The 12225-nt window shown below is 44.1% G+C and overlaps 1 protein-coding gene across 17 annotated transcripts in view; it reads right to left on the reverse strand.

The window, feature by feature from the left end:
• The window catches only part of INPP4A (inositol polyphosphate-4-phosphatase type I A), a 134949-nt gene that overhangs the window by 51752 nt on the left and 70972 nt on the right, over window positions 1–12225 (reverse strand). For 8 of the 17 annotated variants that reach the window (XM_038551059.1, XM_038551067.1, XM_038551057.1 and 5 more), the window contains exons 2-4: window positions 7151–7221; window positions 6025–6233; window positions 5379–5423 (exon numbers count right to left, since the gene is read on the reverse strand). In XM_038551059.1, the coding sequence (XP_038406987.1) occupies window positions 5379–5423; window positions 6025–6130 (151 nt within the window). In that variant the 5' untranslated portion in view covers window positions 6131–6233; window positions 7151–7221. Of the gene's footprint in view, window positions 1–5378; window positions 5424–6024; window positions 6234–6982; window positions 7222–12225 lie in introns of those variants that run through there. The other 9 variants (XM_038551069.1, XM_038551068.1, XM_038551061.1 and 6 more) reach the window with 2 other exon arrangements.

The raw sequence follows: 12225 nt of genomic DNA on the forward strand, positions 1-12225 counted from the left end.
TTATTTATTGGATATAATAAAATACAAAGAGCTTAGGTTTTCCATTCAATTAGTTTTGACAATCATACACACCTGTACAACCAGCACCAAAACAAGATGAAAAACTTTTTCAAAACACCAGACTGGAAATTTCCCCTTCACACTTCCCAGTCAATTCCTCTACCTTTGCAACCAACTTCTGATTTCCATCACTTTTATCTGTTCTTGAATTTGAGATTCATCTATATTGTTGCATGTACTGATAATCACTCTCTTTTTTCAAACCGATGAGTTAGATTCCATTGTATGAATGTATCAAAATTTATTTATCCATTCTATTAATGGACATTGGGTTGTTTCTGGCGGTGAACCATTGTAAATAAAGGAGCTATAAATACTCCTGTTTGTGTCTTTCTGTGGACATGGGCTTTCATTTCTTTTGCATAAGTACTTAACAGTGACATTTCTGGGTTATAGCAGAGGATATGTTTTCTAAAGTAGCTGCATCATTTTACAATCCCATCAGCAATGTATATGAGTTCCAGCTGTTCTGCATCCCCACCAACATTTGGTAGGGTTAGTCTTTATTCTATAGTTGTTCTAATGGATGTTTGAATTTGCATTTCCATGATGATTAATGATGCAAAGCATTTTTTCACCATGTGCTTGTTGTTCCTTTTTATAACTTGTCAAGAATCTGCTTAAGCAGAGACCACGCTGAACCCACTGGATTTTAACCTAAGTAAATAAGTTTGTGTTGTTTCAAGGTGTTCAATGGTAATTTGTGTTACGGCAGTGATAGCACACTAAAGTACAGAGTTAGTGCTTTTTGCACGGAGAAATCTTTGCCTACCCTGAGGTTGGGAGTGACCCTCTGTTTTCTTCTAGAAGCTTTAACACTTTATTCATTTTGAACATTCTCTTTGATTTCTTCTGCTAGGTCTGGTGCAGCAGGAGTCAGGGATTTGACCATTTCACTTGCTTGTCTGTCCTCCCTTAAGCTTCATGTTTAAGTGACTGAAGGCCACTCAGCTTGTCCCTTCGTCAGATGTGGGTTCTCATACCCACGTGAAGCAGGAACATTTGAGTCTTTCAAGCACAAGTGACAGCGGACAGATTGAGGTATAACAGGTGGCTAAAGCCGGGAAGACTGGTGTCAGGGTAAGGGGTAATCAGCCAACTGCCACCTTCAAAACACACCCTCCTGTAGGTAACTGCTCTTCAGACCCAACCCCTAGACAGCTAAGTCTCATTCAGTGTTTATTCCTAGCCCTAGGGCTTCCATGGCTCTTTCCCTCAGCAGCCCAAAGTCACATCTGCTGTCTGTTGCTTACATTGCTTTGGCATATTCCCAGAGAAGTCATGATCACCTGAAATCTCAGCTGGATAAGTGCTGTTGAGGCAAAAGCAATAAAATGGATTTCAACTACATATTCTTTGACTGCAATTCTGTATCCAAGCATTTACCTCAAGGAAATAATCACCAAAACGTGTGAAAGATCTATGTACAAATGTATTCACTGGGGTGGTATCTATATTGGCAAGTTAGAAAGAATCTAAACAGGAAATTGGTTACAATAAACATGGTACAGCCATACAGTAGAGTCTACGTAGGCATCTGAAGTGATGGGGCAGATTTCAGGTTTATTACAATGAAAAAATACCAGTGACATTTTGCCACATGAAAAAAATACCAGCGTGACATTTTTGTAGATAATCCCATCACCCCTACAGGCAAAAAAAAAAAAAAAAAAAATTCAGTAAAAATTCTGTATAGCACTGTGTGGGTATAAAAAAATATTTCTGGAAGGATCCATACCAAAATGCCAACTGTGATTATCTCTGATAGGGTATTTTCCTCTATTATAGGTTTTAAAATGAGCCCTTTTTAATTTTAAACTTAACATAAAATATTTGACCATTCAATCCTCTTTTTTTTCCCCCATTGTGGTAAAAATAACTTAAGATGAAACTCACCCTTACCTTTTTAAGCTGTTTTTCCCCCGTGTGCCTCAATCAAATGGCTATTGTACCATCCTTGATTTGCAAGAATCAGAAATATCCTGATTTCTATCACAGGAGTGAAGATTTTTACCTTGGTTACATCAACTCTCATCCTGTCTCTATACTCGATCAGTTTAGCTCAAGGTTTTTTTTGTTAAATCCATATTCTGCATTAGTAAAGTTAAGTGAATATTATTATGAGCTAAGTGGGATTTCCTTCGCTTTTCTCTTGTGCTGGGCCCTGTTTTCTGGCTCCCATGTCTTCCTTGTTCTCAATTTACTCCCTCATTTGGGTGGAACACATCCTCCACTCATTTCCAGAGAAAGGATGTGGGAGAAGTTTGAGAGTCTGCAAAGCTGAAGTAAGTTTCTTTCTCCCCTCATATTTGACTGTCTGGCTGAGTAGAGAATTCCAGATTGGAAATATTTTCCCACTCACAGTAAAGGTGCTCCCTTTCCATCGTCAAGTTCCCAGTGTCCCTGAGAATCTCCTCTGCTCCAGTCTGACCCCAGTCCTTGGATATGACCTGTTTTGTTTCTTTCCCCTTCTGAAAGTTTAAGGATCTTCATTTTATTCCCAGTGCTCTGAAATCTCACCAGGATGTGCCTTGTTCTGGGGCTTTTTCAATTATTATGCTGGGCCCTGGTAGGCATTTGTCACCCAGAAACACTGCAGTTCTAACAGACTTCTTATTTCTTGGTAATTCCCCTCCCTTCCACCCTTTTCTGTTTTTTTTCCTGTAAATGTCGGGCTTCCTGGATTTGCTAATTTTCCATTTCAAGTTCTCTCCCATTTTCTATTTTGCTTCAAAATTTTTACTTTTGGGGATAATTCCTTGAATATATTCCAACGTTTATTGACTTTTTAAGGTATTTTTAAAAAATCATATTTTAAGTTTCTAAGATTGCCCTTGTTTTTCTTTTCTTTTTTTTTTTTTTAAACAGCATCCTGTTCTTATTTTATGGATATGCCATCTTTTCTTGAGGCTATAAATTTTTTTGACATTTTCTTCTACTTTCTTTAATGTCTGCATTTCTTCCAAGTTCTGTTTTTTTCCTACTTCTTCTTTCATGTGTGGGCCTTCTACAAAAGCCTTCAATCTTTAACCATTCTCACATTTTGTTTTAAATCAACTTTGAGGGGTATGTAAAAAAATATGCCCATTTTAAGTGTGGAGCTCAATGACTTTTGATAAATGTATACATCCATATAGCCACCACAGTCGAGAGAGAGAGAGAACATTTCCATTGCCCAAAGGGTCCCCTGTGCTCCTTCCAGTTGGTCTTCACCAGTACTCCTAGACAACCACTGATAGGTCTTTTGTCACTGTGGATTAGTCTTCCTGAGTTCACATAAACAATCATAAATATACAACCGCAACCATTTGAATTGGCTTCTTTCACTCTGCACGATGCTTCTGAGATTCATCATGTATGTATCAGTACCTTTTCTTTTTCCTTGCTGAGTGGTATTCCACTGTATGCATGTACCATAGTGAATTCTCCTGGTGCTGGATATGTGGGTTGTTTCCAGTGTTGGCTATTATGAATAAAGATGCAACCAGTATGCATGTAACCAATCTTTATATATGCACAAAAGAATGCCCATTCATTTTTAAGAATGAGGTATCAGAAGGCTGAGTATGAGGGTGGGCTGGATGGGTTCCACAACAGCCCCTGAGTGGCTGGTCAGCCTACTTTTTGGTTGGGGTCCAGAAAGCCATCATTTGTGTCTTTGAGGGGAGTGGAAGTGGATGGTTTACTTTCTCCAGAGTGAGAGCCTCCTTCCTGAAGAATAAGCCTGGCAAAATTAGGGGAAGAGGAAGAAGGCTGGGGAGGGCTTGGTCGGGGCTGCTATTCAGTAGACTTCTGGCCCTTCATCACACTCTCTTTTGAGCTGATGGACCTCAGCCCAGAGCCTCTCTGCCTCCCAAGTTTCTTACAAGAGTAACCACCAGTCCATGCAGGGCTGACAGTGTGGTGGGAACTTGAACCCCAAACTCTTCCTTACACAAACTTTCCAATAAGTCCCTGCTTTTGTCTCTAAACTCCACAGTATCTCTGGGATAAATCCAGCAGCCTCACAGCCATGAAGGTGTGACCACACTCCTCTCCATCTGCTCCCTCCTCCTCATGGGTTACATTTTGGGGGTTCCAAAAATGTCTCACTGCACAATGTGTGTGTTTCTGTTTCTTATTCTTCCTGACATGTGAGATGACTTAAGGCAAGGGGGTGGGAATAAGTTCACTTTTCACTTGTGAAACTGGAGGTTCTTGGGTTAGTATTACAACTTGTGAAAAACAATAAAGCTCGAGGTTGGAAGTGGGCAGCTGCGGGAATCCCAGCAGGATTAAACACTGCTTCTCCCAACCTCCTGTCCCTAGTTCAAAATGCAGGACTCCCTGCCAGTGCAGAACCAGCCATCAAGTCACAGTTGGGAAACCCTCTGAATTTGTTTAGGGGCATTCGGTTGGAAATGGGGATGCTTTCAAAGTATAATATTAATTTGAGAATAATGCCCTTATATTTGTAAATATTTTGTCATTTGTCAAAGTTGTTTGTCTGATTTTGCTTTAAGCACCATGATCTTTTTTGTCTCTCAAATGGTAACATCCCTTACAGCACATGAGGAAACTGGTCCAGTAAGGTCAAGCGACAGACTCAAGGCTGTGTGGTTGGTTTGTAATAATCTGGACTAGAATCCAAGTCATCTGACTCTTGAGGAGATGCTTCTTTTTAAGTCATACCACCTCCCGGCCACCACTGCCCAGGGGACAAGGGAAGGGGAAGAGGAACACAAGATAACGTCAGGCTCAGGCAAAGAACCATCTGCAACTGGTGGGCCAGGTGGTTGGACCTTTTGGGTAAGCCACAGTAATGCCGTGCTTCCCTGATTCCAGAGCCAGCACATTCTACTACAGTTTTTTAGGACAAGTTTAGGACATTCAGGGCAGTATTTAGGATATTCTGATGCTGTCCAAGTGAGAAAGCACTAGGTGTCATCACCTTCATTCACAAAGCAGGGAATAAGGGCTAGACAAGTAAACTCAACTGCACAGGGCCTTATGGCTGGGTCTGACAACCCTGGCCCTGAACCAGTTTTCACACCTCTCCAACCCTCCCCTAGGAGGAGGGGGGCTGTCCTTACAACTTGTGGGCACTTATCTCCTGCCCCCTGACCACTGCCAGCCTGGAGGAAACGCATGCTGAAGAGACCCAAGGCCTGAGGCTTCCAGGTTCCCTACCATGCACAAGACATTGACACCCACCTCGTGGCTTCATCTTAGAAACAATTCAACAGCAGTGACTTTTCTGATACAAATTCATGCCAAGATCCTGCTTTTGTTTTTAAGCAACATACATTTTTAAACAAAAAATTAAAAAAGATACTTACCTAAGCTGAATTCTAAAATGGGCTCATCTGGATCTTGTATATTTCCTGAATAAAGAAGAAATGACAGGGAAAAAAGTCACCCTTAATAAACTTTTCCTGGCATTTAGATTTTATTCAAAAGACTCAACATTCTACTCCCCACCACCCCCACTTCACAAACTGGTATATGAGATCACTTCATTTTCTAAACATTTTGCTTCTGAGATTCCTAAGAAGTCTCAGACTCCTAGACCAAACCCCCCTCCCTACTCAGCTCTGCATATTCACAACAAGTAGGGCTTTGATCATGGCCTGGGCACTTGCCAGACAGGCACTTGCCAGATGGGCACTGTGGACATTCCCATATCGCCTACTGGCAAATGAGCTGTGGGGGTGCCCACCCAAGCTGGAAAACTGCCGGTGGGCAGACTGCAACGGAAGCAGTTTCCAGGAAGAGAGCTGACCTCCTCCCTCCCCATTCCCTGATTCAACCAGAAGAATGTTACACCAGGGTGCCCTCCAGCCTGGGGCAGTCACTGGGGGCTTATTGTGACTATCCTCAGGGTACCCCAGGAGGCAGGTGTGGCCCTCCCAGCTCCTCTATGGTGTGGGACCTATGTGTTGTGACCTTGTACCAGAAACCCAGTGCAGGTCCTATGAGGCTCACCTGCCAGAGAGAGGCCCAGCATGTCGGCTGCCACGTCAATGGTGGAAGCCCGCTGCATCGCACGGGCCCTGGCGCCATGGCGAGGGCTGTGCTCTCTTGCTGTCATGATGTCATTGGTGATGTTGTACTTCCTGTTCCTGGGTCAGACCACGCCTGATTCCCCGGGAAGCGCTGTCACCAAGCCCTAGTCCCCTAAGGTGGCAGTAGTCCTGAGAAAGAGGCACAAATACTGGTATGAAACACGGATGGTGACTGAGAGACTGCGCTCTCATGGAGACAGTATGGGTCTAACATGGGCAAGTGAGGAGCCAGGAATGGAGAGTCAGATGATCTAGGCCCCGTCTAGTGACCTCTTCCTCTATGCTCTTCAACACTAACACTCAAATACCACCAGTACATATGCTCATGGGATTATGTAAGGAAATCATGATCTCTTCAACAAAGACATACTACATGAAATGATGGTTTAGATATAATCATAAAAGAAGGCTTTTGAAATTTTCTTGTTTTATTAGCCTTTTCTGTTGACAAGTCTCTTAGAATCTTTAAAATTAAATCAATTCACCTCTGCCAGAAGGATATGATATACACAAAGAGGTCTGCAGCCCACTGGCTGCACAGTAGAACATTAGAGAGACAAAGGCACTTTTCTCCAACCCGTTCGCTTTCTTCCCAGAGCTACAGAAACTTCACATGTGTTTTGGTCTTGGGCTTGCTTTCCTATAACACATGTGTGTGTCATTTATGACTGACTCAAGTGGACAGTGCTGTGCTATGGATACAGAAGTCTCTGGGCAAAGTGCCAACACAGGCTGAATCAGACAGATTCAGCCAGATGCTTTGGCATGGCACAGAACACACACTATGCTCTAAGAAGTGGGTTAAGCAGTAAGAAGTGAGTTTCATGTTTTTCTAGCCCTCTATGCTACAATTCCTGCTGTGTCTAGAAGGAACCAACCTTTAGAAGTGAAGATAATTAGATGGTACAATAAAGCTGATTTAAGACACTCCTTTCAAAGGTTTCCACGTATCCAGACACTGTCTTCTCAAAGTCTGTCAACACCTGTGCCCCCAAAGGGCCTGTGTTCTTGCTCTCAAGTTAATATTCATTCACCCAGCAACTTACTGGACATGTTTGTTCTTGGACTAGTTGAGACACGTGGCATTTCTTCATAGAAGCTCGTCCAAATCCATCATCTAAAAACAGAAAGTTATAAACTTAACAAGCTGGTCAAATATGAAGCTCTTGAGAATGCATATTATAACGCAATGCTTATGCTATCAGAGATGCCTAGAGATATGGGGAAGATATGGGGAAGCCAAGAGCTACTATAAGTTCCTTTGAGCTCCACACAACAATCTAATCTTTTGGCTCAAAAGCAAAGGTTTTTGCTGATGCCCAAAAGAATGAGAAACAGAAAATGCACATTCCCACTCCCCTCTTCCAGGAGTGATCCAGGGGAACACGTACCAGCCCTAAAGCATTCACTGTGTGGCTTGGATGTGGTTAAGGAAAAATGAGCTGAGAATCTGAGTCCCAGTCATCCTGCTCACAAATGTCAGGCCCTGGAAGAAACTGCCGGGCCCCTCTGAGGCTCTGCTTTCTGGTGTCTAAGATGAGGCTGGTTGTACTTGTCTCACAGGGCTGCAGCGAGAACCAAATGTGCAAAAACAGAAGAGGGCTCTACCCTGCCGTGGCTGCGTGGGCCTTGGGTGCCTTCCTGTGGAACAGAACACCAGGCTCCGACTCAGTCAAGAGAGACTGTCAGGGCAGACCTCAGGACCCAGTGTGTGAGCTATCTGAAATACCTGGAGTCTGGGTACAGATGATAGGCAGAAGTGTGCTTGGCCCTCGCGCAAACTCTGTTTCTCTTGCAGGCTGAGCTCCTCCCCCTCCCACTGGAGCACCTAGGGACTGTTAGCCTGGGCACCTCAGCCGAGAGGGCAGTGGCAGCTGACAGCAAGAGGCATACAAAGTCACAATATGCAATGAAAATGGTAAAGAGAACAGGGAAAGTACTTACACTACTAATATCTGTAATTTATAATAATGCTTGTACAAATTAACAAAAAAACACCTCACTAAAAATGCAAGTGGTAAAGATATGAATTCATAAAAGAGGAATACATGTGGTAAACATTTTGGAAAAGTGACCAAACTCATTCATAACAAAGGAATGCTAAATACTCCTTATATTCATCTAAAGTAGTCTTCTAAAAGAGGTTTGTTTGTTCTTCTCATGAGTACGTGCTTTGTTGGCAGACCTAGGGGAAACTATAGGGTTCACCTATATTGTTGATAACATTTTTAAGTGGAATGTGCATTTTAGAAATTTATCAAATTATTTATCACATTATATATCAAAATTTATTAACAAAAACAAAATTCTTGTCATCAGGCCAAAGAGGCATTACTTATACTGACAAACACTGGAACCAATCTAAATGCCCAGCTACAAGTAAGTGGATTCTGGAGTATCTATAAGATACACTATCACATGGCTGTTAAAATGGTCATGATAAAGTTAATAAACACATGACAATTTCTTCAACCTCATTAGTGATCAGGAAACTACTAACTGCAACCATGTGATCCCTGCACATTCATTAGAATAGCTAAAAATGGAAGAAAAAAAAAAGAAAGAAAATACCAAGTCTTGGTAAGGATGTAGAATAAAAGGGGCCCCGAGACACTGCCAGTGGAGGGTGAAATGGCTCAGCCATGCTGGAAAACTAGCAGTACCTAGTCAAGCTGAACATACACCTACACTGTGACCTAGTATACAGCTCAGAGAGGAATTGCTAACAGAAATGCATATTTATGTTCACAAAGGTATAAAGAACATTTACAGCATAACATTTGTAATCAAACTCAAGCAACAATCCAAGCATCCATCTGCTGTAAACAAAACAACACAGATGGCTTTTAGAAATGATGTCAAGGGGGAAAAGCCAGTCACATGAGAGAATATCTAGGGAATTCTATCTCTATAAAGTTCAAGCACAGGCCAAATGAGTCCGTAGTGCCAGAAGTCAAGACAGTGATATGTTTGAGGGACGAATACTGACTGGAGAGGGCACATGGGGCAGGAGAAGGCTTGTGGGCTCTCTGGTGATGCTCTGTCTCCTGTTTGGGGCGCTGGTTTTAAGACTGAATTTACTGTGTAAAATTCATTGAACTGTACATGAGTGATTTTTATACTTCAATAAAAAGCTTAATTATTTTAATGACTACAATAAAGACAACAGCATGAGAAAATGTTTACATCAGCTCTGCGTCATGTTTTTACTGAAATATTCTACTTGTGTTCTGATCATAGTCATTTAAAAAGATAGCGCACAGATTGCAGCACCTGGGCCGCTCAGTCGGTTAAGCACTTGCCTCTTGATTTCAGCTCAGGTCGTGATCACAGGGTCATGAGATCAAGCCCTACATCTATCTGGCTTACTCGCTCTAAAATAAATAAATCTTTAAAAAAAAAAAAAAAAAAGATTGGACATAGAGGGAAAGATCCAGGAGGAGACCACATGGAGAAGGTGGCCATGCTGGGGGTGTGACCACGGGGAACAGGTCCCTGTCTCAACTTAAGGTCATCCTCTTGCATCACTGTAAGTTGCACCCCACGCTGGCCAGAGGCAGAGGCAGCACCCTGAGCATGAATCGGCTCAAAGAAGGCACTCCTCTTTCTTGACCTTCTTCCCAGTGTGTCTGCAGCATTCCACTGCCCTGCCTGGCTGCCCTGCTCAGCCTGTAATGAAACCGTGATCACTCCCCTACACTTGGGACAGTGCAGACATGTCACCTGACAGAAGGCAACTGTACCCCAACTACCTGCCAGCCCAAGGGAGGCTCTCGAATGCCCTGACCTCCCTTACCTGCTACCTCTCCCCTTGCAGGGTCCCTTCTCCTAGGAGGGCGGAGGGTGTCACAGGCATCACAGGAGCCTGCGGATAGAAATGCTTAAAGGGGAATATTGACAGATTAATTTTACATTTCACAGAGTTCACAGACCAGAGAAGCTTTTGGGTCAACAGGACCTCAGAGCCACTACATGGATATTTAGGGCATTTAATTAGGATCTGCAACTTAAGTTATCAAGACCCAGAACACAGATCTGATCTGTGCAACTGAACTCGATTTTCCTGATTAGTCTCATTAATTTAAAGTAATTTGCCAAGGATTCTTATATTCCCAAGGTCCCCAGTTTTCCTCCTGGCCCCATTTGAAGACCAGAGCTCATTAGGAGGAAAAACTGCACTTACATCAAAGAGGAGAGCGTGTGGGAGTTGTTCAGGGAACTGGAAATTTTTTTTCTTGGGGGCAAGAAGAAAGAAAGAAGCAGTAACTCATGAAACTAACTGCCTCTTCTCACTCTGTGAAAGACATGGGACCCTTTCTGACAAGAAGACACCAATTATCAACCTGGTAGCAAACCCAGTAATGTCCCTTCCACCTGTGTGGGGGCAGGGGGTGATGGCAGAGGGAGCATAAGCAAGACAGGAGGGATGTGGTGGTTCATGTAGGTCCATGGCATTCGTGACGTTGGAAGCTTCTCAGGAAGCCGGTCTTGGAAAAGGTCTGCCTTCCTCCTCCACAGAACAGGGCTCCTAGGTGCAGAAGGAGTTCTGGAGGCCCCTCTGGCTCAGTAAGTTCTTAGAGCAGCTGAACTGGAGCAGAGTGGGAAGAACTAGCCACAAAACTCCATTTTCATCTGTCTTAAACAATGCGGGGGGGGGGGGTCTTCTGAGGATAACCTTAAAGAGGAGTTGCACGGATGATATCACCAAAGTCCAGACAAGGTGACTTCCTCAAGGTCACATGGAGGTAATGGATGAACTACCGGAATCGACCAAAAGCAAAGAGCCCAAATACAACTGGGGCACTCAGCCTCCCCAGCCCACCCTGTCACTGTCGCTGTAGACAGGGAAGAGGCTCCCAGCAAACCTTCCCCGGGCCTCTCTGCTCTCCAAATACAGGCAGCAAAGGAGAGAAAGTCAGACGAAAGGCTCGAGTGAATCAGAGCATGAATCAGCAGCCCCTGAGGAGGAGGCTACTACAGGAGTCAGAAAGAGGAAGTTTTCCATCAAAACCCCCAATCCAGGAGAGCCACGATCACAGATCAATAAGGCATCACAGTGTCCACTGGCACATCACTCCTGATAATAACTTGAGAGAGACAGCTGCCACTTCCCACATGCAGCCCCCCGCCTACAGCCAGTGCCCAGCAGCCAACAGCCCTGCCTCAGTCTCCCTAACACGGCAAGCCAATCTGTACCCCAAGATAACGCACTTCCTGGTGTGACCACGGGGTGAGCAGAGGGGTACCTTGTGTCTTATGAATGCCAGACTTAAACTCCTTGCTTCTTCCATATCCTCCTAGGTGCCTCATTCAAGCCTGAACACAGACTGGGGGGCTTGGGATCCTCCAAGGGACCCTTCCTCCTGATTCCTGGCTGGAAGCAGGGCACTGAGTGAATGATTCCAAGGCCCAGGGTAAGGAAAGGACTCCACAGAAAGAAACTAGGTCCTCGAGTCTGGGCAGAACAGAGCCCCCACTCCCTACCCCTTCCTACACGGAGCTGAGCTTGAGTACGAAATAACCTTTGTTGTGTGAAGCCACTGAGATCTGGGAGGTGGCTGTTATAGCCACTAACATTAGTTACCTGGACTAAAGTCTGGCACATTCTAGGCACCCAATAAATGGTCATGATGAAAATAAAACTCACAGCCACTAGTTCATACTTACATACAGTGCTTAGGAAAGGATGCTGCTTTATTCTCTACAGGAGGTATGAGAAAAGGGCTTAAAGGTGGCAGGGAGACCTCCACCTGGGGCCAGGAAATGAACAGAGCACCGAGAAGTAAAAAACCCACTTTAGCAGACAATCAATCCAGAAAGTCTTTTGTCCCCTCTAATCCCACATCAGGCTCAGGACACCTTGATATCTCTCCTGTCCCTCCCCCACCCCAATATCACCTGGCTGGACCTGGATCTCACCACCCCAGATACACGCTAGGATGGAAGCTGGCATTAATGTTGAGAAAGCAAGTTCTCTGAGGTGACTGTAGAGCTGCTAGTTCAACCAGGAGAGAAAAAGAGACCCATCTCTCCCACCGGGCACCCAAGGTTAGCCTCATTCCAACAGGAGCCAGCTGGGAATTGGGGCCACCCAGGGCTCCACTCAGACCTGGTCCACACC

The sequence above is a fragment of the Canis lupus genome, chromosome 10, assembly GCF_011100685.1.
Source record: "Canis lupus familiaris isolate Mischka breed German Shepherd chromosome 10, alternate assembly UU_Cfam_GSD_1.0, whole genome shotgun sequence".
NCBI classification, from domain to species: Eukaryota; Metazoa; Chordata; class Mammalia; order Carnivora; family Canidae; genus Canis; species Canis lupus.